General features: G+C 48.7%; 1 protein-coding gene across 1 annotated transcript; it reads right to left on the bottom strand.

The window, feature by feature from the left end:
- Positions 1-1,142: 1,142 nt before the first annotated feature.
- On the bottom strand, positions 1,143-26,306 carry LOC309390115 (uncharacterized protein; the record flags this gene model as incomplete). The annotated part of the gene is made up of 22 exons (XM_081949195.1): positions 1,143-1,166; positions 2,143-2,219; positions 4,284-4,347; positions 6,617-6,659; positions 7,297-7,419; positions 9,085-9,152; positions 10,845-11,015; positions 12,171-12,224; positions 14,671-14,883; positions 16,574-16,665; positions 17,266-17,326; positions 18,232-18,292; positions 20,535-20,678; positions 21,345-21,449; positions 23,018-23,270; positions 23,499-23,658; positions 23,700-23,840; positions 24,033-24,164; positions 24,243-24,443; positions 24,534-24,830; positions 24,874-24,926; positions 26,195-26,306. 22 exons carry the CDS (start codon positions 26,304-26,306, stop codon positions 1,143-1,145), a joined length of 2,649 nt encoding a protein of 882 aa, XP_081805321.1.

Here is a 26,306-nt window from a genome sequence, read left to right as displayed (position 1 = left end):
TTTCGCCCTCCCCAGGCTCCTATAAAGCCTCTGGAGCCTGGGGAGGGCAAAAAATGGCTTTTAAAAAGGGTGAACTCAGATGGCCAGTGCTCGCATGTGCGCTGGCCAGCTGACAGGGCAGCACCTCGCATGCCCTGACAAATGGCTCCATGTGCCATCAGTGCTATAGCTTATTGAAGCCTCCGCAAACCCCCGTTTGCTGCAAGGAGGTCAATTGCTGGGAGGCAGAGGCCAAAGGGTGGGGGCCGGTGGGTGGGTGGGGCTACCTTCGGTGTATAACACGCACCCAAATTTTCACCCTCTTTTGGGAGGGGGGGGGAAGGTGCGTCTTATACTCCAAAAATATGGTATATTCTAACCACTGGGAGGAAAGGAAGGAAGGAAGGAAGGAAGGAAGGAAGGAAGGAAAGAAAGAAAGAAAAAAGGAAGGAAGGAAAACAGCAATAGCACTTAGGGTTGTTCAGTGAATCCCCATTCAGTTTGCTTGTCAGAAGGTCGCAAAAGGGGATCACGTGACTCAAACCCCCTCCCCCCCAGGACACTGCAACCATCATAAATACGAGTCAGTTGACAAGTATCTAAAATTTGACCACGGGTGGATGCTGCAACGGTCATAAGGGTAAAAAAAACAGTTTTAGGTCACATTTTTTGGCACCATCATAACTTCGAATGGTGACTAAGCGAGCTGTTGTAAGTTGGGGACCGCCTGTAAGGACGTTTCCTCCACCCTCTTTCCCAACGGCCGACGATCTTTTGCAGACTACAGACTTGGAGTGCAGTGAAATCAGAAGCTTTTATTAAAACGGGTCAGGCCAGAAACACAACTTTGTTGGCTGTGTGTGTGTGTGTGTGTGTGTGTGTGTGTTGGTTCAGGGATGGCTGGTCCACACCCGCTTGGAAACGACAAAGCTGTGCGGAGGCCTGGTGAGGACAGCTCAAAAGGCCACCATCTTCCCTTCTGGAGAAGCGACGCCTTGTCTTCCTGCGTACGAAGTTAGGAAGTTGTGTGGCTTCCTTTTGTCCGGAAGGAAGGAGAAACTCAAAGCTGTGTGTGTGATGAGGAAGGGGAAGGACGGATCCTGCTACAAGAAACTTGCTTCTCCTCCTCCTCCTCCATCGTTGTCCTCCACCGAGGTCTTCTCTTACGCAGACAACACCAGCAGATCCTGAGCAAAACAGACCCAAAGGAGGAACTCCCGTATTGTGGTCCCTTCTTCTTGCAACTTTCACCGGGGGTGTGGGGGGATATCATCCTGCCTAGGAATTTGGAGGAATGCCACCCGACGCCACCCGGGATGGTTGGGATCCTTTCCCACTGCACCCACCAAACCCTGGGAAGGGTCTCAAGACCTTGGGGTTTAGGTGGGCTCTCTCAGTGATTCTATGAGTCTGCTAAACCATTCCGTGAACAGTTCAGAAGATCAGTTCATAAAATTTGTGGTCTTCCTTTCTCATGCACCAAGAGGGGTGACCACAAAGCACCCTCACCCTTTCGGGAGAGGGGGCGGTCTATAAGTGCTCAGTAAATAAATAAATAAATAAATAAATAAATAAATAAATACTAGTGGCAACCACACAGTGCAGCAATGATCATTTAACAACCCCATAATCCCTTGCATTGGGGTGGAGTTGGGGGCAACTGAATGGAGCTGAGTGTTTAGTGGCCAGATGCCCTTCCTGTCACCAGGGCGGAGTTTTGTTCAGCAGATATAATCTCATCGTGCCCAGAGAGAGAAAGATCTGCCTCTAGCTAGGATTGAACTCACAGCCTCCTGATTGTGAGGCCAAAGCTCCCGTTCTAGGCCACCAAACCAATAATGGTGACCACAAACTGACCAATGATGGTGGCCAAAAAGCACTAAGACCTTTTAGTCTTCAATTGGGTCTTCCAGAAAGCAATGAAAGGTCCTGACAATGGGACATCTTGACCATCTAACTCTCCCAACCACTCACTTCTTTTCTCTCTCTCCCTTCCCTCCCGCCCTCTCTCTCTATCTCTCCCTCCCTCTCTCCCCCTCACCCTCCCTCCCCCCTCTCCCTCCTTCTCTCCCTCCCCCACCCTCTCTCTCTCCCTCCCCTCTCCCCCTCCCTCCCCCTCCCTCACCTACACATACACCACCAGCTTCCTCCTGTAGCACTTACTTCAATGACGTCGACGGAAGCATTGTTGAAATCGATGTTCAGCAGTTTGGGGAGAGGGACCCCTCCGCCCAGGACCTCTGCAGCCAGAAACAAAAATGGGTCAGGTTTCTAAGCTCAAAAGCAAACGAGCTTCAGTTTTGACTTCCTTCTCTTTCCCCCCTCCGGCCTCTGCTGTGCCTCAAATAAATCCTGCCTTTTGCAATGTCTTGTGTGGCAAACATTTGGCCCCCTGGGTGAGGCCTGGGGCATTTCTCCCTAGCTGCCAAGGGGACACTTTTCTTCGCAACCTGAAAATCTCAGCTGTTGTGGTCCTCTCAACGGGCCATCAATTTAAGGCCCAACTTCCCCCAAAGGGGGAAGGACTTGGCTACCTATGAAACCTTAATAATGACTTCTAGCATTGACTGTCTGGATCCTCTTCTTATTTTCTACCAGCCGAAGGATTTATGGGTCTTAGAAAGACGGCAGGAGCATCAGCGTTAAGGGCTGAAATTTATGATTTCAGAACAGGGGATTTTAAAGCGCGTTCTTCTCCTCTTCCCAGGACGCTCAGGAAAGCCACTCACACAACCTGAAGTCCTTAAAGGTCCAGCTTGCATGTGGGGAATGGCCCTTCTGTTCACCTGTCCTGAAGGCATTTTGGTCTAGATAAGTTAATGGAGGAGCCATTTAATTAGGTTGTTATTGGGGGTCCTTGATGCCCTCTGAGCTGGGTGGTTTTCTTGCAGGCATTTCATGACCCAACTAGGTAATATCATCAGTGGTAGAAGGGAGTGGTGTTGGCAGAGAGGAGGAAGAGGAGGAGGAGAGGAAGGGGAAGGAGAAGAGGAGGAGGTGGAGGTGGAGGAGGACAACTGGGTGGTCCTTAATGCTCTCCGAACTTGGTGGTTTTCTTGCAGGCATTTCATGACCCAACTAGGTAATATCATCAGTGCTAGAAGGCAGGGAGGTTTGCAGAGAGGAGGAGCAGGGGAGGAGGAGGAAGAGGGGGAGAAGGAAGAGGACTGTGGGTTCCTTGATGCTCTCTGAGCTGGGTGGTTTTTTTGCAGACATTTCATGACCCAACTAGATAACATCATCAGTGCTAGAAGGGAGGGAGGTTTGCTCCATGTTCATATTCAAGTGGTTTCTTGATTAGGTTATGTATTGTTAACTTGTTGGTCTGAGTTGGTACTTGCTTGATTGGGGTATGGTTTACTTCTTGATTGTTGGGCTAGTATTAATCTTGGTGTTAAACCTCAACCAAGGAACCACCAAGAATACTTCCACCAACACTGATAGAACAAGCCACTTGTGCATAAATAGAGTGCATACCCCAAACTCTTCTAGCACTGATGAAATTACCTAGCTGGGTCATGAAATGTCTGCAAGAAAACATTAAAACTCAGAGAGCACCAAGGACCCCACAGTTTTTCTCCTTCTCCTTTTCCTATCTCCATCTTCCTTCCTTTCTTCCTCCTCCTTCTCCTCCCTCCATTTACTTTCCTCCCCCTCCCCCTCCTCCCCACAAATCCCTTCTAGCACTGATGATGTGATCCAGCTGGATCATGAAACATCTGCAAGAAGATAATCAAGCTCAGAGACCGCCAAGAATCAACCCTGATATTCCCTTCTATTGATCTCTTATTATTAATTTTCAGCCATTTTAATGGGACCTTTCCTTCAATTCAACATATATCGCTTGGAATGAGACAGATGACAAGGCAGAGGCAGAGAGAACAGACTTCGTGTGACAACATGGGCTGTTGTGTTCATTTGAACCTCCCACAACTTCCGAAGGCAACTTCTGTTCCATGGGTTGATGGTTCTCCCTGTCAGAAAATTCCTCCTTATTTCCAGGTTGAATCTCTCCTTGGTCAGTTTCCATCCATTCTTCCTTCTCTGGCCTTCAGGGACTTTGGAGAATAGCTTGACCCCCTCCTCTCTGACTATTATCCCTCCATTGCCCACAAAGTATCTAGAACCCTGTTGGCCAACCTAGGAAGCTTCCAGGGTTCTCTGGACCTCTGCTCCCAGAATTACTGTAGCCAACATTTGCTGTGGTAGAGAATCCTGGGAGTTGAGGTCCACGGCTCTGGCAATTGTCCCGGTTGAGAAACGCTGACTTGAAGTCTCTCCAAGAAGTTCTGGAATTCTCTTACCGTTCATGGCAGGAAGGAAGGCCACTTCAAAGATCTTGCCCACCAGTCCCTCCATCAGGGAGACCTGCATCCAGACGACAAACATTTTAATGCCCTCAACTCATCCAAAGGGGGTTGAAGACAATGGAGATACCCTTTGATTTACAGTTATGAGCCCACCTGTCAGGCCTGCAGCCATCTTTTCTTTTGGGTCTTTGGCCTGCCACACTTTCTATTATTCTACTATGCATTCTCTATGGTGGGGAAATGGGAGGAGTCAGATGACATGCAGCCATAACAAAATTCTTTCTGGAAAGCCAAGGTCATCCTTTGTCTTTGCACCTCTGCACCTGACCGGAACTGGATGGGTGGAAGCTGCCAGCATGGCAGTGGAAGATTGGACCATGGGATGGACTTGGGGGTGTATGGAAGATCTTGAACTTTCAACTGGGGGTGGGGAAAAACCGGGAAGCTTCCAAATTCGGGTTTTCCCAGATGTGCCAACATGGCCCTCTTCATAAATTGGAACTTTGAGGAATGTTTTGCGTGGGATTCTGATTTAATTTTGGATGCTATTTGGAACCCGGGCACCAGCTTCCCATCTCTGAACTTAAACTTAAAGCAGAAAGGACTCTTCCTAGCAAACATTCCTAGAATCCAAAATCTACCTTCACAACATCTAAGAAAGGACATTGAAATAAGATTGTTGCTAAGTCATACTCCAGTCTTACATGTCCGTGTTGGGTCTTTGAGGCATGATTTAAGTAAATGATGTCCAACCCTTGGCTGCTTTAAGACCTCTGGACTTCAACTCCCAGAATTCCTAAGCCAGCTGGCTGGGGAATTGTGGGAGTCGAAGTCCAGAAGTCTTAAAGGTTGTCCAAGTTGGAGACCCCTGTTCTAAAAACCTTTCAAGAAGAGCAGAATGAGAAGTATAGAGACTTCACTGGTCTTCGTTGGCCATGCTTCCACCATGCTGTTTGGGGAATTCTGGGAGTTGAAGTCCACAAGGCCAAATTGGAGACCTGCTGGCTGGGGGATTCTGGGAAGTCCACAATATTGACCAACCTGGATTTAAGTTAAGCCTTTCATATCCATAAGCCTTGGCAATGCCCTTAACGCATAAGGCATGCAGTTAAACACGTTATGTGTGAACGTACACGCATGCATTAGGAGGCACAACCATGCCAAAATTTCCATTGCAAAGCTCGTTGTTAAGCGAGTTTTGTCCCGTTTTACAACCTTCCCTACCATAGTTGTTCAAGGAATCGCTGGAGGTGTTAACTGAATAACATGGTTGTTAAGCATCTAAAAACAGTGAAATCATGGCAAAGTTGATTAAACTGAGAATTTTGTTACTTATCCAAGTCTTTTCTTCAGTCAAAATCAACATTTTGGGAAGGCAGAGAATCAGAGAAGTTGTTGGAATGTACTAACTCTTGCATACCGGCTGCAGGGGTTTCTCCCAAAATGTATTGCAGTACAGGTAGTCCTCAACTTACGACCACCGTCGCGAGGCCAAATGTACGTTGTTAAGTGAGAAATTTGTCAAGTGAGTTTTGCCCCATTATATGACTTTGCTTGCCACGGTTGTTAAGTGAATCACACAGTGGCTAAGTGAATAACACTTGGTCCCCCCGTGGCCTTTGCGTCTCAGAAGGTCGCAAAAGGCGATCACATGACCCTGGGACGGTCATAAATGTGAGTCAGTTGCCCAGTGTCTGAATTTCGATCAGCTGACCAGGGGGATGTTGCAACGGCCCTTGTGGAAAATGGTCATAAGTCACTTTTTCCAGTGCCGTTGTAACTTTGAATGGTCACTAAATGAGCGGTTGTAAGTGGAGGACGACCTGTCTGTAAACAAAGACTCCATCATCCAGGCCAAAAGTATCTCTAAAGGTTAAATCGTGGCAATTAGAACCAAAGCTTCTAAAAACAAGACGTTTCGTTACTCATCCAAGTAATTTCTTCGGTCAAAATCAAAATCTTAGTTAGGCTGAGAGCCAGAAAGTCTTTGTAGATATTTTTGGCCTGGATGATTGATTGGTCTTCCTTTACAAATGGTTGTTAAGTCAACCTGTTGAGTTATTAAACTTACTATTAGAGTTGTTAAAATGGTTATTAAACTGGCGATGGGGCAGCAGAGACTTTCTGCCAACTCAAGGATTCAGCTGGGCAAAAGGCCCAGAGGACACAAGACTCAAGGCCCAGCAGAGGGCAACCTCTGGCCAGGTCTCTCCACAGCTGCCCATCAGGCCATCACGGATGAAGGCTGACCTCTTCCATCCTACTCCTCCCAGAAAGAGGCACTGCCTTTCCCACACCCCAACGAAGAGTCAAAAGTCTATTCTTACGTCAAATTTCCCAACGTTGGAGGAAACCAGCTTAACCCGGGACCTGCAGGAGCAAAAGGAAAGGGGGATGAGAAGACGGAGGGATCTGCAGGAAACCTGTGAGATGGTTGGACTTGGAGGGAGGGAGGCAGGATAGAAAGGAAATGAAGGAAGGTAAGCAGGTAGTAGGAAGGAAGGAAGGAAGGAAGGAAGGAAGGAAGGAAGGAAGGAAGGAAGGAAGGAAGGAAGGAGGATAGAGATGAAATAGGAAGGGAGAGAGGGAGGGAGGACGATAAAAATAAAATAGGAAGGAAGGAAGGAAGGAGGCAGGAAGGAAGAAGGGAAGGAAGGAGGGAAAATAGAGAAAATGTCAGAAGGAAGGAAGGATGGAGGAAAGGAGGGAGGGGAGGATAGGGAGAAAAAGATGGAAGGAAGGCAGGGAGGGAGGGAAGAAGGAAGGAAGGAAAGGAGGGAGGGAGGGAAGGATAGAGAGGAAATGATGGATGGATGGAAGGAAGGAAATGACATGGAAGGAAGGGAGGAAGGTGAAGGGAGAGAGAGAGAGGGAAGAAGGCTGAGAAGGAAGGTATGGAGAAATTAAGAGTCCTTTATGTGCAATTATACATGAATAAAATGTGACTGTTTGTCTGTAACTGGACAAAATGGTGCATTTTAGGGCAACAGTTTCTCTCCCCAAATACCTCCAAGGGGCCAACTTACAAAAGGTGTACAAACTCCCAGGACTCCCCCGGGGTGGACAAACCTCCCGTGGTTTCATAAAACCTCCCAGGACGTCAATCTTGTCCCAGACCGTGGATGACAACCTGCAAAAGGCCACACAAGGTTTCACGTGGCCCACGGCGGATCTTTGGATGGCTCCTTTCATGGCAGATCCATCTCCAAATACAGGCAGTCCTCGACTTACGACCACAACAACTGAGCCCCAAAGAGTGGACTTAGGACCACAATTGAACGCAGAAAACCAGACATTGGTTAAGTGAGTTTTGACCCTGTTTTAGGACATTTCCTGCCACCGTTGCTAAGTGAATCCCTGCAGTTCTTCAGTTAGTAAGATGGTTGTTAAGTGAATCTGGCTTCCCCATGGAGGAAAGAAGGAGGAAAGAGGGAGGGAGGGTGGGAGAGAGAGAGAGAGAGAGGGAGAGAGACAGAGAGAGGGGAGAGTATAGGGAGGAAATGAAGGAATCAGGAAGGAAGGAAGGAAGGAAGGAAGGAAGGAAGGAGGAAGGAAGGAAGGAAGGAAGGAAGGAAGGAAGGAAGGAGGATAGAAATAAGGAAGGAAGGAAGGAGGAAATAGGGAGGGAGGGTGGAAGAGAGTGGGGAGTGAGACAGAGGGGGGAATATAGGGAGGAAATGAAGGAATCAGGAAGGAAGGAAGGAGGGAGGATAGAGAGGAAATAAGGAAGGAAGGAGGAAATAGGGAGGGAGGGTGGAAGAGAGGGGGGAGTGAGACAGAGGGGGGGGAGGAAATGAAGGAATCAGGAAAGAAAGAGGGAGGGAAGGAAGGAGGGAGGATATAGAGGGAGGGAGGGAGGGAGGGAGGGAGGGAGGGAGGAAGGAAGGAAGGAGGAAAGAGGGAGGGAGGTGGGAGAGAGAGGGGGCAGTGAAATAGAGAGAGGGAGGAGTATAGGGAGGAAATGAAGGAATCAGGAAGGAAGGAGGGAGGGAAGGAAGGAGGGAAAAAAGTAAGGTGGATGGAGAGAGAGAAGAAAAAACGAGCGCAGAAAGCCAGACATTGGTTAAGTGAGTTTTGAGTCTTTTGACCCTGTTTTAGGATATTTCCTGCCACCGTCGCTAAGTGAATCCCTGCAGTTCTTCAGTTAGTAAGATGGTTATTAAGTGAATCCGGCTTCCCCATGGACTTTGCTTGTCAGAAGGTCGCAAAAGGGGATCACGTGACCCTGGGACACAGCAACCGTCATAAATACGAGTCAGTTGCCAAGCGGCTGAATTTTGATCACATGACCCTGGGGAGGCTGCAATTGTCATTAAGGGTGAAAAAAGGGTCATAAGTCACTTTTTTCAGTGCCGTTGTAACTTTGAACGGTCACTAAATGAGCAGTTGTGAGTCAAGGACTACTTGTATTGCATTCTTAAGAACTTTTATATACCGGAACAGAATTACAGAGTTGGAAGGGACCTTGGAGGTCTTCTAGTCCAACCCCCTGCCCAAGCAGGAAACTGTCAAGTCTCTTCTTAAAAGCCTCCAGGGATGGAGCCCCACAACCTCTGGTGGCAAGCTGTTCCACGGGTTAATCCTTCTCACTGTGAGGAAGATTCTCCTTAGTTCCAGGCTGATTCTCTCCAACCTAGAAGAAATGGGGAAGGGGAGAAGCTGGACCCCCTCCCCCAAAGTCAACCTCGAAGGGGCCACTACTTTATTAAAAAAAAGTAGAAAATTAAAAAGTTAAAACAGCTGTTCATTAAAAAAAGGGCACAGAGAATGGGAAATGATAAATGCCTTGACTTACCTGTCGAGCTGAGTGCTGATTTTGAGCTTGTTGTCTTCGACAGAGAATTTGGCCAGCAAAGAAGCTTCCTAGAATGACAAAAACCGACACAGTCTGACAATATCGCAAAGGTGCTTTTTCCCAAAAAAAACCCCACACTTTTATTGTGTATTTTCCCCACAAAAGTCGCCAATTTTGGCCTAAATGTGCAGGAATAAGATATACAGGTAGTGCTTTGTTTAGTGACCATTCAAAGCTACTACGGCACTGGAAAATGGGACTTAGGGCTGTGGCAGCATCCCCACAGTCACGTGATCAAAACTGAGACGCTTAGCAACCGACTCATATTTATGACAGTCGCAGTGTCCCGGGGTCATGTGGTCCCCTTTTGCGACCTTCCGACAAGCCCATGGGAGAAGCCAGATTCACTTAACGACCGTGTGAATAACTTAACCACCACAGAGATTCGCTTAACAACTGTGGTGAGAAAAGTCCTAAAACGGGGCAAAATTCACTTAGTAACCATCTCACTTAGCCACATTGGTTTTGGACTCGATTGTGGTCGTAAGTCGAGGACCAGCTGTACACAGAAGCAGGGCTTTGGATGACGATCCGGCTAGCGTGAAATTTAGGCAGACTGGAATGCTGTGGTAGCATGTCCTCATGTTATGGCTATAATGGAGTCTGCCCAACACGGTCCTAACTCATAATAGTCATAAATTTTGATTATTTTCATTTTTTGGTAGCAATCCTTTGAACAAGCGCTGAGATCTTTAAGTTTTGTTTTCAACAAACAAGCTGAATAATTGTTGTGGCCGGTGCCAGTGGCCAGTGGAGCTGGCAGCCGATTCGGACAGTGAGGAGGTTGGGGAGGAAGCGAGGGGCCAGTCCTGGAGTCTGGGGAAGGGCTTTGTGTCGGAGGCAGAGAAGGGGCCAGGGCCATGTGGGAGTTATGTGTTGCCTGTGGAGCCTCCAGAGTCGGACATCAACGAGGCAGAGGAACAGGCTCCACCTATTCCCAGTGCGCACATGCGCAGAGCTGCCAGAAGGCAAGAACAGTTAAGATAGAAGGGAGGACTCGGGAGTAAGGCTTGGAGGTGATTGGCCCCTCCCATAGGACATAAAGGAGGAGCAAAGACACTTGAGCCTTTGCAGGAAGCAACCTGGTTCATGCTGGTCAGTTTACCTTCTGAAGCTCTGTTTTGACTCTGTGCTCCGTGTGGCCAATCTACTTGCCAATTCAGTCTTTGGCAGCGTTTCAAGGGAGATAAAGTTGGGTGCCTATCAGCCTTATCCCGAAAGACTTTGGCAGCCTACTGTAGGACTCTTTACAACTATTTGGGAATGAACATAATTCGCAGCCTTTGAAATAAAAAGAGGATTTTTGGGGACTAAGCGTGTGCTTTTGACTGTATCAGGAAGCCTCAGTCAGAACAGTAATACTGTATGACCCTGGGGTGAGATCAGCAGCCAATAAATTTGATTAAAAAATTATTTTATAAAGAATATGTCGTAAAATGGAGTCACGTGGCCCCCGGATGCTGCAAACGGGCATAAATGCTGGAACTTTGACTCTCCATCGTAAGCATTCCCCAAGTAGGTCCGTTGGAACTTTGAGAGGTGACTAAGCAAACTGTCATAAGTTGAGGACTACCTGGAACATGGCTCAGAAGATGGGTGGTTAACTTGCTATGGTCCGGGATGAAATCTCCGCCTGCCCCTCCTCTCCCACATCAGGAAAAACGGTTTCCAGAATGCAACCATCATCATTTCCTACTCACTATGTTCACCATGCAGAGATTCTTCTCCGCGCCATCGGGCTCCGTGGCCAAGATTTCTGCGGCGGCTTGAAGTTGAATCAACCCCATGCCTTTCTGCAGTTTCACGGTTGGGGCCTCAGGGACCGAGACCTTCAGCAGGAGGGGCCGAGGCTCGGGGAACTTCTGGAAGATCTGGGGATCCCACCCGTCGGAGAAAAGATGTAAGATTAGGAGACGATCTCTGCAGCTCGCGATTACGCCTGGGGTCCCTGGTGCTCTCTGAGCTTGGTGGGTTTCTGGCAGGCGTTTCGTGACCCACCTAGGTAATACCACCAGTGCAGAGGAGGAAGACGAGGAAGAGGAAGGGGAGGAAGTCCTGAGCTTGGTGATTTCCGTGCAGATTTTTCATGACCCAACTAAGTAACATCATCAGTGATAGGAGGGGGAGGAGATTGGGAAGGGGGAGGACTATGACTGTGGGGTCCATGGTGCTCTCTGAGCTTGGGGTTTTTCTTGCAGACATTTCTTGACCCAAACTAGGTAATATCATCAGTGCTAGAAGGGAGGGGGGTTTGAGGAGAGGGGAGGGGAGGAGAGAGGGGGAGGAGAAGAGGAGGAGGAGGAGAGGAGGAGGAGGAAGACTGTGGGGTCCTTGGCACTCTCTGAGCTTGGTGGTTTCCTTGCAGATGTTTCCTGACCCAAACTAGGGAACATCATCAGTGCTAGGAGGGAGGGGGTTGTGTGGAGGAGGAGGAGGAAGGCTAGAGGGAGGGGGAAGAGGAGGAGGAGGAGGAGGAGGAGAAGGAGGAGGAGGAGGAAGAACAGGATTATGGGGTTTTCTTGCAGATGTTTCATGATCCAAATCGCTAACATCATTTCAGAAGGGAGGGGGGTTGTGGAGAGGAGGAGGAGGAGCATGTGGGGTTTTCTGGTAGACCTTTCATTACCCAACTAGGTAACATCATCATTTCAGAAGGGAAGGGGGTTTGAGAAGAGGAGAAGGAGAAGCTTCGTTGCTTCCTCACAGACATTTCGTTTCCCGACTAAGTAACATTATCACGGCTAGAAAGGAAGGGGTCTGCTCTCTGCTTATTGTCAGGGTTGACACATATATCCAAGCACCCAATCAAGGAGCTACCAAGTACCCCCCCCTGCCCCCCAACACGGTCAGAGCAAGCCTCTTGGGTGAGACCTCACCCCCCTCACAGGCGCAACTGCTGAGCCAGAGGCTAGGAGGTACAATGGGAAGGACACTGGGTGCAAGCTATTCACGCACATCAATGCCCAGCTAAGGTCTTTAAAAGCATCGCTTTATTTTCATTTCCCCCCAAAGCCGAGGAGACTTACCGCCGGAATCAGTGCCCCAAGAGTCGAGGTCATCAGAGGAGGAAGCTCAGGATACTGGCAGAAGGAAACACAAGAAGCCCATAAGTGTACATAAACCATTGTGGTGCATTGTTTATTTCTGGCTACAAGGGCTTTGGTCTCCACCCGTGTCCCAAACTTTAGCCCCTTTCCTCTGATAAGGCTCAGGGTGGAGCCTCTTGTAAGACTGACAGAGCTCGTTTTAGCCAAAGGACCATCATTTCGGTTAAAAATAAAAAAAGACCCTTCATTTTGCATTAAAGTATTATTATTTTTTTCCTTTGGGACTCCCGTCCTTCCCTAAAATTCCAGGGAGATTCCCGGATAGCCTTATCCAGGAACTCAACCAGGCCAGGGGTAGATTCAGGACTTATGTCCCTTGTCTTGTTAGCACTTAGCACTTAAAGCTTCACGGTGCTTCACAGCCCTCTCTAAGCGCTTTACAGAGTCAGCCTCTTGCCCCCAACAATCTGGAACCTCATTTTTCTGACCTCAGAAGGACAAAGGATTGAATTGATCTTGAGCCTGTCAGGATCGAACTGCTGGCAGTGTTAGTCTGCAAAACTGCATTTTAGCTACTGTGCCACCACAGGAAGGAAGGAAGGAAGGAAGGGAGGAAGGGAGGAAGGAAGGAAGGAAGGAAGGAAGGAAGGAAGGAAGGAAGGAAGGAAGGAAGGAAGGAAGGAAGGAAGGAAGGAAGGACAATAGCAATAGCAACAGCCCTTAGACTTATATACCACTTCAAGTGCTTTTACAGCCTTCTCTAAGCAGTTTGCAGAGTCAGCCTCTTGCCCCCAACAATCTGGGACCTCATTTGACCCACCTCAGAAGGATGGAAAGCTTGAGTCAACCTTCAGCCTGGTGAGATTTGAACTGCCAAAGCCTGCAGTACTGTACTCTAACCACTGCGCCATCGAGGCTCTTAATTTATTGATTGTTGCAAATAAATCAGCTAGAGCAATTTGCATAATTAATTAGCAGCCTTTTCGGTTAGGGGCAGAAGTGTGAGGGATGTAATACTTTAGAATTAACCCCATCTTTCTCTGAGAGGTAGAATCATAGAGTCATATGGTTGGAAGGGACCTCGGAGGTCTTCTAGTCCAACCCCCTGCCTGCTCTAGCAGGAGACCCTATACCAATTCAGACAAATGGCTGTTTCTTTTCGAAAAACCTGGAGTGATGGACCATTCTGGAGGTAAGCCGTTCCACTAAATAACAGAATAGCAGATTTGGAAGGGACCATGGAGGTCTTCTAGTCCAACCCTCTACTCAAGCAGGAGGTCTAATAATGTTCCGGATAATTGGCTGTCCAATCTCTTCTTAAAAGTGATGGAATGCCTACAACTTCTGGAGGCAAGTCGTTGCACTGAATAACAGAATAATGGATTTGGAAGGTACCTTGGAGGTCATCTACCCTAACCCTTACCCTCCTGCTCAAGCGAGGGACCTTATGCTATTTCAAACAAGCGGCTGCTCAGTTTCTTCTTAAAAACCTCCAATAATGGAGAATTCACAACTTCTGGAGGCAACTTCTGTTCCACTGATTAATTGTCCTCACTGTCAGGAAGTTTCTCCTCAGTTCTAGGTTGCTTCTCTCCTTGATTGGTTTCCACCCATTGCTTCTTGTCCTGCCTTCAGATGCCTTGGATAATAGTTTGACTCCCTCTTCTTGGAAGATGCTATCCTGTCACCCCAGGTCCTTCTCTTTATTAGACTAGACATACCCAACTATTTGGAGCTAACCCAAGTGGCATCCAGATTACGGGATTCAGAGGTCAGAAGATCCCCCCTTTAACCCCAAAAGTCCTGCCAGGCCAGCAGTCATATTCCTTTTAGGATCTTTGGCCTGTCACTCTCTCTCTCTCTCTCTCTCTCTCTTTCTTTACTATGCTGTTTCATTAGTGGGGAATTGGGAAGGGGGAATAGTAAGGAGTAGAATGTGTTTGTTGTCAAAATAGAACATTCCTTTCTAGAAGCCCAAGGTCATCCTTTGTCTTTGCACCTCTGCACCTGACTGGAAGTGGATGGGTGGAAGCTGCCAGCGTAGCAGTGGGAGATTGGAGCATGGGATGGACTTGTGGGGGTGGAGGCAAGGTCTTGAATTTTCAACTGGGTGTGGAAAACCCAGGAAGCTTTCAGATTCGGGTTTTCCACAGATGTACCAACATGTCTCTCTTATTAAATTGGAACTTTGATGAAAGCTCTGCCTTGGATTCTGATTTAATTCTGGATGATATTTGGAACGCTGACATGACCTTTTCAAGAGGCAACTGGACCTTCTGGTTTTGCTTTGAAGATGTTTCGCTGAGAAGCTCCGTAAACATCTCCTCTTTAGGAACCAAGGATCCCGTTGGCTGAAGTTCTGGATTCTTCAAGGCTCTGAGGAGCCACCTTCTTCTGTGTCTGGCTTGAAGGCTACCAAGACCAACAGCGTTGATAAAGGCCGCCCTATCGAAATACATCAAGAATCAAGCCAACTCACCATCCCATCAGTGAGATCAAGGTTCAAGGCCCCTTGCCTCTGCAGGACACCCAGCACGGAGCTGAGGAAGTTGACCGACAGTCCCAGCTGAGAGTTGGCTGTGTCTTCCATGGGTGGCATAGGTGGCATGGGCACCCTGCGTGGCAGAGGGGGGGATTCCGGCTTGCCCAGGGGGTAGTCGATGAGGGGGCCGGCGATTTGCCCAACCACAGTCTAGGAGGAAGAGGTAAAACAGTGGTGAACCCCAGAAAATGATGGAGAAGCATTTTCAGGTTACAAGGAGTCCTCAACTTACAGCAGTTCATTTAGTGACCAAAGCTACCATGGCACTGGAAAAGGTGAGCTATGGTCATTCTTCACACAACCATTGCAGCTTCCCCGTGGCCACCTGATCAGAATTCAGACATTTGGCAACTGACTCATATTTATGACGGCTGCAGTGTTCCCGGGGTCACACGATCCCCTCTTGCGACCTTCTGACCAATGAAGTTCAATGGGGAAGGCGGGTTCACTTAACAACCATGTGACTAACTTAACAACTGCAGAGACTCACTTAGCAACCGCAGAAAGAAAGGTCGTAAATGGGGTGGGTGGGGGGAATTCATTTGACAGTGGTCTCACATTGCAACAGAAATTTGGGGCTCAGTTGTGGTCGTAACTCAAGGACTCCCTGTGTTCTCTCCTTCGGTCTTATGGACGTCTTGGTGGAAACCACAGTGGAGATGCCAGATGTATGAAACCGTGACTGATTTAAGCATAGTTTTTTGTTTTAAAAAATTACATGTATTATTTATACACATTTGGTTCTTTTTTTGCATTACTCTGACCAAACCCTCACAACTCACAGTATGTGTGGCCCTTGTTGTATAATTGCTCACTTAGCGACTGTCCAAGTGGACCTCCCTTATTCCGAGTTCCGATGGCTGTTTGACGGCCTTCACCAGGAGGCGAAGAGTTCTAGTCCCACCTTAGGCATGAAAGCTGGCTAGGTGACTTTGGGCCAATCACCAAGAGATGGTGAGTTCTAGTTCTGCCTTCATCATGAGAGCCAGCTGGGTGACTTTGGGCCAATCACCAGGAGACAGTGAATTCTAGTCCCACCTTGGCATGAGAGCCAGCTGGGTGACTTTGGGCCTGTCCCTCTCTCTCTCTCAACCCACCTTACAGGGTTGTTGTTATGGCAAAAGGAGGAAGGTGCATTGACTATATTTACCACCTTGAGTTGTTTCTAAAAATAATAAAGGCGGGATCAAACAAACAGACAAATAAATAAATAAAAAGATCCCACATTCCCTGCAAAAGCAGAAAGTCTTTGGCCAGGCTTCCCAATTTGCAACGATCTTCCTCCTGAAATTTTGTTCAATCGCATGAAAAGTTGCTCTTTCCCTGGCAGGAGAGATCAGAGGAGGAAACTCACCTGGGGGGGGGGACTTTTATTTAGGACACCACACCTGCCCTCCCCAGAGCAAACCCCATCCCTGTTCTCAGTAATGTGATCTTCGCTTCGACTTTGGATTGCAAAATGAAAAATAATAATATTCCTGTCTCCCGCTATCTATCACGGCTTCCCCTTCTTCTCAAATATCAACATAAACATCTTCCTTGTGGGTTACCACCAGTGTAAACTACTTGGAGATCTTTTGTCAGATAGTTGGATTTTTGCCATGGTCACCACACCTGCAAATCTTGCCCATCAAAGTTCCCTCGGTGTATTTGCCCAATCAGCTTAAATGGGTCAGTTAGAAATGTAGTACAGGTAGTCCTTGATTTACAACAGTTCATTTAGTGTCCGTTCGAAGTTACAATGGCACTGAAAAAAAATGAACTGATGAACAAGACAAGTTCTTCTTGGGCCTTGTTTGGTGGCACCAGAAGGCAGCTGAAACTCACATTTAAGACTTACATTTAAATCAATTTCCAGGAAATGTCCTGTGACCAACGGCAGGCTGGAGACCGTATACTGGACGCTTCCCAGTATGCCCAGAGGAACCAGAGCTGTAGAGAACAAGAAGGTCAACAGATACCATGGAACAGGTGGCATCACTTGACAGCTCCCTATACTGGCACTATCAGGTGGCTTATCCTCAGAGCAACATGATCTGGCCTTTGTAGGTGCCATCTATAGCTCCATTTCTCTCCTGAAGTGGAGGAAGGGGAGGAGGAGGAAGAGGAGGAAAAAAGAGAACGAAAAAGAATGAGGAGCAAGATGGAGACAGGAGGAGGAAGGAGAGGAAGAGGAAAGTGAGAGGAGGAGAAGGAGAAAGAAGGAGAAGGAAAAGGAGAAAGAAGGAAGGAAGATGGAGACAGGAGGAGGAAGAGGAGGACAAGGAAGGAAAAGGAGAAGAAGGGGAAGGAGAAGGGGGAGGGGGAGGAAGAGAAGAAGAAGAAGAAGAAGGAGGAGGAGGAGGAGGAGGAGGAGGAGGAGGAGGAGGAGGGAGGGAGGGAGGGAGGGAGAGAGAGAGAGAGAGAGAGAGAGAGAGGGAGAGAGAGAGAGAGAGAGAGAGAGAATGTTGCCCTGCATCCTGGTATGTTTTCAGTCTCTCTAACATGAAGAAGAGTTTTCAAATATATGGAAAGAAGAAAGCAAAAACTCACAATTCACAAGTCCAAGCTGGTCATTTACAAGGCCCAGGACAACATCAAGGACGGGACAAAGCTGGAAAATTTAAAATGTGAGTGACTTTCTTGCAGCAATTATCAGGAAACAAACTGGCAAAAGAGACAAAGAAACCATCCTATTCATGGTTATCTCCATGACTTCCGTCCTTGCTAGTTTCTTCATTCCATGGAAGAAGGCAGCCAAGGTCACAGCCACACCTGGACAAGTTTTGTGTTTGTCCCAAATGTGCTTTTTCAGGAAGCAACTGGGCTTTCTGGTTTTTCTTTGAAGATGTTTTGCTCCTCATCCAAGAAGCTTCTTCAGCTCTGACTGGGTGGCAGGAAAGGATTTATACTCCTTGCAGACAGCTGGTCGTTTGCAACCTTTTAGGGGGACATTGAGGCCACTTGGAGGTTTAACTGTGTCCTCAGGGTCACTTGTGTGATGCAAATGCTTATGGAGCCTTTTTGGAATTGTTGAAAGGACCGTGTTGTAGACTGGAGATAGATGATGTCGTACCCCTCCCCCTCTGTCGAGAGAGGTCTGTTCAATTTGGACACAGATGGCCCCTTTGACCCCTCTTCCAAACTAGTGATCCTCTCTGGCCAAAAGGTGGACTTTGCTATCTTCAAAAGAGGGGCCTTTGTCTCTTAAATGCAGATGGACGGCTGGATCTAGTCCTGATGGGTTTGTTCTGCTATGTTACGCCATGTGTTTGTGAAGTGGCTGTTTTGTTTCCCCAATGTACAAATCTGTCTTCAAATAAAAACAAGAACGTCCAGTTGCCTCTTGGAAAAAGCAGCTTTGGGACAACTATGACCTGGATGGTTGAGAACCTCCGCAGACCTTACGTTTTGTGATTGGGAGCCTTTGTGTCGTCTTGGGGCCTTGGTTGCCACACAAGTCTTGTTGGGTTTATGGTTCTGAGTTACTTGCCTCTCCAGACCCATCACCTCACTTACCAGATCAGGAAGGAGCCTGTTGAGGACACGGGCTAATAAGTTGTCCACAATTGGAAGAAGGCTGCAGAGAAGAACGAAGCAAGGATGTGAGGAACAAATTTAACAAATTGGCAGAAGAACTTTTGAGGAGCAAAGTAGCATTTCCGTTAGCATAGCTGCTGACTCTGATTGAGTCAGATCTTCTCATGTTAGCTCTCACAAATCTTCAAGCCTTCTTGCCAAGAAAGAAACTTCAAATTGACAAGCATTTCCAGGCTCTTGATTTTCCTCCTCTAAGTTACAGTGGACCTGATGTTCAGAAGACTAAGAGAGATAGCCTTCAGCACTTCTTGGAGGAGGCAAGAGTTTCAGGGGCCCATGGAAGCTGTCCATGTGCGGTCCAAGAAGACCTTCTCCAACTGTGCACTTCAGATCATCTTTCCCTAATTTTGTGCCTCTTTACGAAGCTGTGAAAACACGCACAGGACCTTGCTAAAAGTTCAAAGCCACCTTGAATTGTATGCTGGCATAATTACAACTGTCCCTCCTGGCAAATGTATTATTATCTGGTTATCTTAGGGTTTTTTAATCTGTTGTGTCTGTTTTAGGGATTTTAAAAATTATATTTATTTAGCTTTGTACAGTTCTTTTAATTGCATTTTAACCTCCTCCAAACTGTACATATTTAATTTTTTATTGTATTTTTGTGATATTCTCTATGGACTGTACACCGCCCCGAGTCCCTTCTGGGAGAGGGGGCGGTCTAGAAGCACAAATAAATTGAAATTGAAATTGAAATTGAATGCTGATGGGTATGGAAGTCAGTAGGAAGGGTCGTTCTTGGTACATATATTACTTTTTAAAGAATAAGTTGTCAGGCCTGTAGTTATGTTCCTTTTAGGATCTTTGGCCTGCCACACTTTCTATTATTTTCCTATGCTGTTTCATTAGTGTAGTAATTGGGAGGGGGGAATAGAAAGGAGTAGAATTGTGGAATGTGTTGTTGTCATTCTTTGCTTTTGCATTCATCTTTTGTCTCCGCACCTCAACACTTGACCGGAGGAAGCTGGGTGGAGATGCCAGCGTGGAAGAAGAAGATTGGGCCATGTGATGGATTTATGGGTGTGGGGATAAGATCATGAACTTTCAACTGGGTGGAATCCCAGGAAGGTTTAGATTTGGGATTTTCACAGTTCGTTGTCTGTCTTATTAAATTGGAACTTTAGGGATATCTCTGCCTTGGACTCTGATTTAATTCTGCATGATATTTGGAACGCTGACATAAGAAGGCCTCATTAAAGGACAGACCTAAACGAAGGCCTTCGAGTTGACTAAAATAAACATAATTGTCCTCATGGGCCTGTGATGGTGAACCTATGGCGCGATTGCCACAGGTAGCACACAGAGCCCTCTCTGCGGGCACATGAGCCGTTGCCCAGCTCAGTTCCATTGTGCACGTACATTCGCCTCCTGCCAGCCAGCTGATTTTCAGATCTTTGCTGCGCATGCGAGAGACGCGCACTCATGCGTGGGGGGGAGGGGGGTCATGTGCGCATGTGGGGGGAGCATGGGGGACTGCACTATTCCCCCCACGACCCGTTTGGGGTCCCAGGAGACTTCAGGGAGGCGCAAAATGGGCCATGGGGTGTGTGCATGCGTGGGGCTGTGCAGGGGGGATTGCATGCATGGGTAGGGGGGTGGGGATGGGGGAGCATGGGGGGTCATGTATGCATGTGCAGGTGCTTTGCATTATGGGTGTGGACACGCGTACTGTCATGCGCATGCGATTTTGGCACACAAGGACAAAAAGGTTAGCCCTCACTGTCATAGGAAGTCCTTATTAAATGATGGTAACTGGGACTGAAAACTCTACTGCTAAACAATGAGGTCATTAAGCGTGACTTCACACAACTGCAAAGGCAGTTCCAGCAATCCTGGTTATTTTTGTTAAGCGCATCACCACGGGCTGTTAAGTGAGGATCTGTTATTTCCCGCCGGCTTCCCCAGTGACTCTGTGGGAAGTCAGCAGGAAAGGTTGCAAATGGAAATCGCATGAGTGTGGAACGCTGCAACGTCATAATCGAGGAGCACATGAACCGTGACCTGGTGACCGCAGGGACACTGTTGACAGCTGCCACTATGCAGATCAGACACAAATTGCATTCATTCAGCACTGTTATTTGGAAGGGCTGCTGAAGGCGTGGATGTTCTGAGGTCCACCTGCATTTATATCACAAGCTATAAACAGCACGGACAAATGTTAGGGATGAAAATGCAAAGGTGGCCAGGAAAGGGATGGCACAGGAGGGGCTGAGGATGCTCACCCTCTAAGAAGTCTAATTTTAATGCCTCCCAGGAGCGTGTCACAGTGGTCAATCACAAGGGTGGGGTAGCCAGTGCCGTCCATCGTCAGGCGGACAATTGCTGTGATGTTCACCTCCACTGCAACGTCAAGCAAACCGAGGAGGCTGAAACAGAAGGGGAAAAAAATGTTGTCCAGGTCACCCAGGTTTGTGGGGGTCCTGGGTGCTCTCTGGGTTTGGTAGTTTTCTTATAGATGTTTCATGAACAACACGTGAGACGTCTGCAAGAAAGCTACCAAGCTCACCTCCTCCTCCTCCTCCTCTTCCCAAACCCCCCTCCCTTCAAGCACTGATGATGTTCCCTAGTTGGGTCATGAAACGTCTACAAGAAAACAACCGAGCTCAGAGAGCAACCAGGACAATCATCCTCCTCCTCCTCCTCCTCCTCCTCCTCCTCCTCCTCCTCCTCCTCCTCCTCCTCCTCCTCCTCTCCACAAATCCCACTCCGTTCTAGCATTGAGGGGGAGGGGGAGGGGGAGGCGGAGGAAATTAAATGGAGACAGGAGGAGGAGGAGGAGGATTGTCCTGGTTGCTCTCTGAGCTCGGTTGTTTTCTTGGGACACAAAATGACAAAACTCAGCACAAACGGCCCCACAGTCCTTCCTCTTCCTTCCCTCCCTCCCTTTCATTCTTCCTCCCTTCTTTCCTTCCTTCCTCCCTTCTTTCCTTCCTTCCTTCCTCTATCCCTCTCCTCTCCACAAACCCTTCTTCCTTCTATCACAGATGATGCCAAAGTAGCTCTCTCAAGCCTTCCCTATACATTCTGCTCACCTCTTCCCGTTAAGCGCCACTCGGGTGTATAAATCCAGGTGAACCCCAATGCCAGGTAGAAGCCTGAGGCTGATCTTGGGAAGGGTCAGTTCCACAATTCGCAATCTGCAGGTAGAAGCCATGACAGAGTCAGTAGTTGTCCACTGTAGAAGCTTCCGGTGTAGACTGGAAATCAGAAAGGCTCCTAGCTAAATGCACGCCATCCAATCCCAAATTACGTTTCATGCTACAATTAGATAAATTTAATTTATATGCTTGTTTTATCATATTTCTAGTTTGTCACAATTAGTCAAATCCCAAGCAAAGGACCAGTACAGGAAACAATTAAAATCAAGACAACACTCCATAAAAAGGTCAATGTCCACTCAAAACCTTCACCTCTGACCAAAAACGATGAAGAAGATAGTATAGAATCGAATAGAATAACAGAGTTGGAAGGGACCTTGGAGGTCTTCTAGTCCAACCCCCTGCCTAGGCAGGACACCCTACACCACTTCAGACAAATGGTTGTCCAACATCTTCTTAAAGACTTCCAGTGTTGGGGCATTCACAACTTCTGAAGGCAACTTCTGTTCCAATGTTCTAACTGTCAGGAAGTTTCTCCTCAGTTCTAAGTTGCTTCTTTCCTTGATTAGTTTCCACCCATTGCTTCTTGTTCTGTCCTCAGGTGCCTTGGAGAATAGTTTGACTCCCTCTTCTTTGTGGCAACCCCTGAGATATTGGAAGACTGCTATCATGTCTCCCCTAGTCCTTCTTTTCATTAAACTAGACCTACCCAGTTCCTGCAACTGTTCTTCATATGTTTTAGCCTCCAATCCCCTAATTCTCTTTGTTGCTCTTCTCTGCACTCTTTCCAGAGTCTCTACATTGTGGTGACCAAAGCTGGATACAAATATTCCAAGTGTGGCCTTACCAAGGCCTTATAAACAGAGGGAGAGAATTAATACCACCCTTCACGTGGTGTTGATTCTCTCCCTCTGTTGATGCAGCCTAGAACTGTGTTGGCTTTTTTGATGGCTCCTATTTAAACGCTTGTCCACTAGGACTCCAAGATCCCTCTCACAGTTACTATTATATAGTCTTATTGTATTTTTCGGACTATAAGACGCACCCCCTCCCCCCAAATGAATGGAAATGTCAGTGCATCTTATAGACCAAATATGGCCTTGTTTTTGGCCTCCCAAAACCCCTCCTCCCCAGACGTCCCAGGGTGTGCGAAGGGTTTGGGAGTCCTGCAAAGTGCTTCTGGGGGGATCAGGGAGGGCAAAAACCAGACACAGGGACTCCACGGAGGCCGAAAACTATTTTTCCCCCTTCTTTTCCTCTTCAAAATCTAAGTATACTTATACTCCGGTGCGCCTTATAGTCTGAAAAATATGGTAAGTATTTTCTGGAATGTTAGAACGCTCAGAGGACTGGGGATAGACAATGAGGAAGTCTGCTAGAAAAAGTTCTAGTAATCCTTAATTTGAGTTACATTTTGGAAGTTGCAACGCATTAGATCCAGAGGTGGATTAAGGCCGGTTCGCCCCAGATCAGTGGCGATGGCAGGAGGCTCTGCCCTCCCCCCCCCCCCCGGACGCTTTCCGGATGCATATGCAGAAGTGTTGCGCTTTTACTTGCCGAAGGACCCAAGTCCCTATGAAGAGAATAAATCAACACTTTGTTCTTACCCTGTCAGTCCTTGGACTGTGCTGAGAAGGCCTCCTTCCCCAAGGATGCCGAGGACTCCACCTCCACCGAGGAGGCCTCCGTTGCCCAGCAGGCCTCCATTCCCGAGGAGGCCCCCACCGCCACCAAGAATTCCTGCAGTGCCAAGCAGACCGCCATCACCCAGCAAGCCTCCTTGGCCCAGCAGACCCCCGGCACCTGGACCTCCACTGTTGCCCCCCACAGCAGCATTAATGCTCCTCCCTCTAAACATGCCTGCAGGGGTCCCACCAAGAGGCACCCTTCCTCCTGCTCCACCACCATCGCCACCACCAAGCACACCCCCAGGAAGTCCTTTTCCTCTTCCACCTTTTCTTCCTCTGCCACCACCAAGCACACTTTGTGAGCGTTCTTCTCCACCACCACTTCCTTCTCCTCCCCCACCACCAAGCACACCTCCAAGAAGTCCTCCTCCTCCACCACCACCAACTCTTTCTCCTCCTCCTCCTCCACCAAGCACACCTCCAAGAAGTCCTCCTCCTCCTCCACCACCTCTTTCTCCTCCTCCTCCACCAAGCACACCTCCAAGAAGTCCTTCTCCATCTCCTCCTGCACCACCACCACCACCAAGCACACCTCCAAGAAGTCCTCCTCCTCCTCCTCCACCACCTCTTTCTCCTCCTCCTCCTCCACCACCAAGCACACCTCCCAGAAGACCTCCTCCTCCTCCACCACCTCTTTCTCCTCCACCACCACCAAGCACACCTCCAAGAAGTCCTCCACCACCACCTCTTTCTCCTCCTCCACCACCAAGCACACCTCCAAGAAGTCCTCCTCCACCTCCTCCTGCACCACCACCACCACCAAGCACACCTCCAAGAAGTCCTCCTCCTCCACCACCACCACCTCTTTCTCCTCCTCCTCCACCAAGCACACCTCCAAGAAGTCCTCCTCCACCTCCTCCTGCACTACCACCACCACCAAGCACACCTCCAAGAAGTCCTCCTCCTCCTCCTCCTCCTCCTCCTCCTCCATCACCTCTTTCTCCTCTTTCTCCACCAAGCACACCTCCAAGAAGTCCTCCTCCTCCACCACCACCTCTTTCTCCTCCTCCACCACCAAGCACACCTCCAAGAAGTCCTCCTCCACCACCACCACCTCTTTCTCCTCCTCCTCCACCAAGCACACCTCCAAGAAGTCCTCCTCCTCCTCCACCACCTCTATCTCCTCCTCCTCCACCAAGCACACCTCCAAGAAGTCCTCCTCCACCTCCTCCTCCTGCACCACCACCACCAAGCACACCTCCAAGAAGTCCTCCTCCTCCACCACCACCTCTTTCTCCTCCTCCACCACCAAGCATACCTCCAAGAAGTCCTCCTCCTCCACCACCACCTCTGTCTCCTCCTCCTCCACCAAGCACACCTCCAAGACGTCCTCCTCCACCTCCTCCTGCACCACCACCACCACCAAGCACACCTCCAAGAAGTCCTCCTCCTCCACCACCACCACCTCTTTCTCCTCCTCCACCACCAAGCACACCTCCAAGAAGTCCTCCTCCTCCACCACCACCTCTGTCTCCTCCTCCTCCACCAAGCACACCTCCAAGAAGACCTCCTCCTCCACCAAGCACACCTCCAAGAAGTCCTCCTCCTCCACCAAGCACACCTCCAAGAAGTCCTCCTCCTCCACCAAGCACACCTCCAAGAAGTCCCCCTCGTCCTCCACCACCAAGCACACCTCCAAGAAGACCTCCTCCACCACCACCTCCTCCTCCGAGTAAGCCTCCAGTGAGGCCTCCCAGAAGGCCTCCACCCCCGCCGCCCCCCAGGAGGCCTCCTAGCAGACCACCGTCTCCACCACCTCCATTGCCAAGGGGCACTTCTCTCATGGCGCCTTGAAGGGCGTTGCTTTGGGCCATCGAGTTGCTGACAGCTGGAAAACAAAAGAACAAGGAGGTTGCAGAAACAACGGGGACGGACAAGACAACCTCACTCCAGTTCCTTCTTGGCTCTTTGGGGATTAGCAGGTTCCACATCTGAGGTGCCCTTTTGTAAATAAGACGTAGTTTTTATTTCGAAAGCAGGGGAAGACCTTCCATCGCTTCTTCATCTCTTTCCTTTCTTGCCCCCAAAAATCAGGAATAGGAGGATGTCCTGGATGTCCTGCCCCTTGGAGCGTCCTACCAGAGTGATTTTGAGGTCGACCACTTGCTTTAGATGCAAAGATCCCAGATTCAACCCCCAGCATTTCCAAATAGGGACCTTCTCTACTCCTGAAGACCATGGACAGTCCACAAGCTTGCATCAATGGGACAGTGAGGAGGTTGGGGAGGAAGATGGGCCAGTCCTGGAGTCTGGGGAAGGCTCGGACGAGGGCTCTGCGTCAGAGGCAGAGAGGGGGGGAGAGGGCCATCTGGGAGTTATGTGCTGCCTCTGGAGCCTCCAGAGTCGGACAGCAGTGAGGCAGAGGAACAGGAGGAGCCTGTTCCCAGTGTGCACATGGGCAGAGCTGAGAGAAAGCAAGAAAAGTTAAGACAAAAGGGGTGACTCGGGAGTAAGGCTTGGAGGTGATTAGCCCCTCCCATAAGACATAAAGGAGGAGCAAAGGTACAGAAGCCTTTGTAGGAAGCAACTTTGTTGGTTCTGGTCGGTTTAAATTCTGAAGTTCCATTTTGACTCTTTGCTCCATGTGGCCTTGCAAAGCTAACTGCCAATTCAGTCTTTGGCAGGGTTTCAAGGGAGATAAAGGTGGGTGCTTATCAGCCTTATCCCGAAAGACTTTGGCAGACTTCTGTGGGACTCTTTACAAACTATTTGTGACTCATTAAGGGCTGTGAATGAACATAATTCACAGCCGTTGAAATAAAAAGAGGGTTTTGGGGACTAAGGGTGTGCTTTTTACTGTATCAGGAGGCCTCATGGGACCAAAAACAGGGCGCAGGGGGTGCACTGCACCCCCCGCAAACTCCCCCTGGCATGCGTGTCTCCCACGTGCACCCCACCCCCACGTATGCATGGCAGAGAATAATAGAAAGGGTGGCAGGCCAAAGATCCAAAAGAAAAGAGGGCTGCAGGCCTGACAAAATCTTTTTCTCTTTCATTTGCCTGAGGAGGTCGTTTCTAAAGCTGACCCCCTCCCCCCAAAAAAACCCTCCAGACTTATTTGAACTCCTTGCTCCTTGCTTGTTCTCTTGGACTTACCATTATGCAACACTCCTTGGTTGACCCGGATGACCGCGTCGGTTGGAAGGAGTTGACTTTGGGAGGGAGTCAGCAAAGCACAGGCCACGAAGACGCCCCAGGCCGCTAACAT

This window comes from Natrix helvetica, assembly GCF_964273705.1.
Source record: "Natrix helvetica genome assembly, chromosome: 3".
Classification (NCBI taxonomy): Eukaryota; Metazoa; Chordata; class Lepidosauria; order Squamata; family Natricidae; genus Natrix; species Natrix helvetica.
This window is presented reverse-complemented; position numbering and strand designations above follow the sequence as displayed.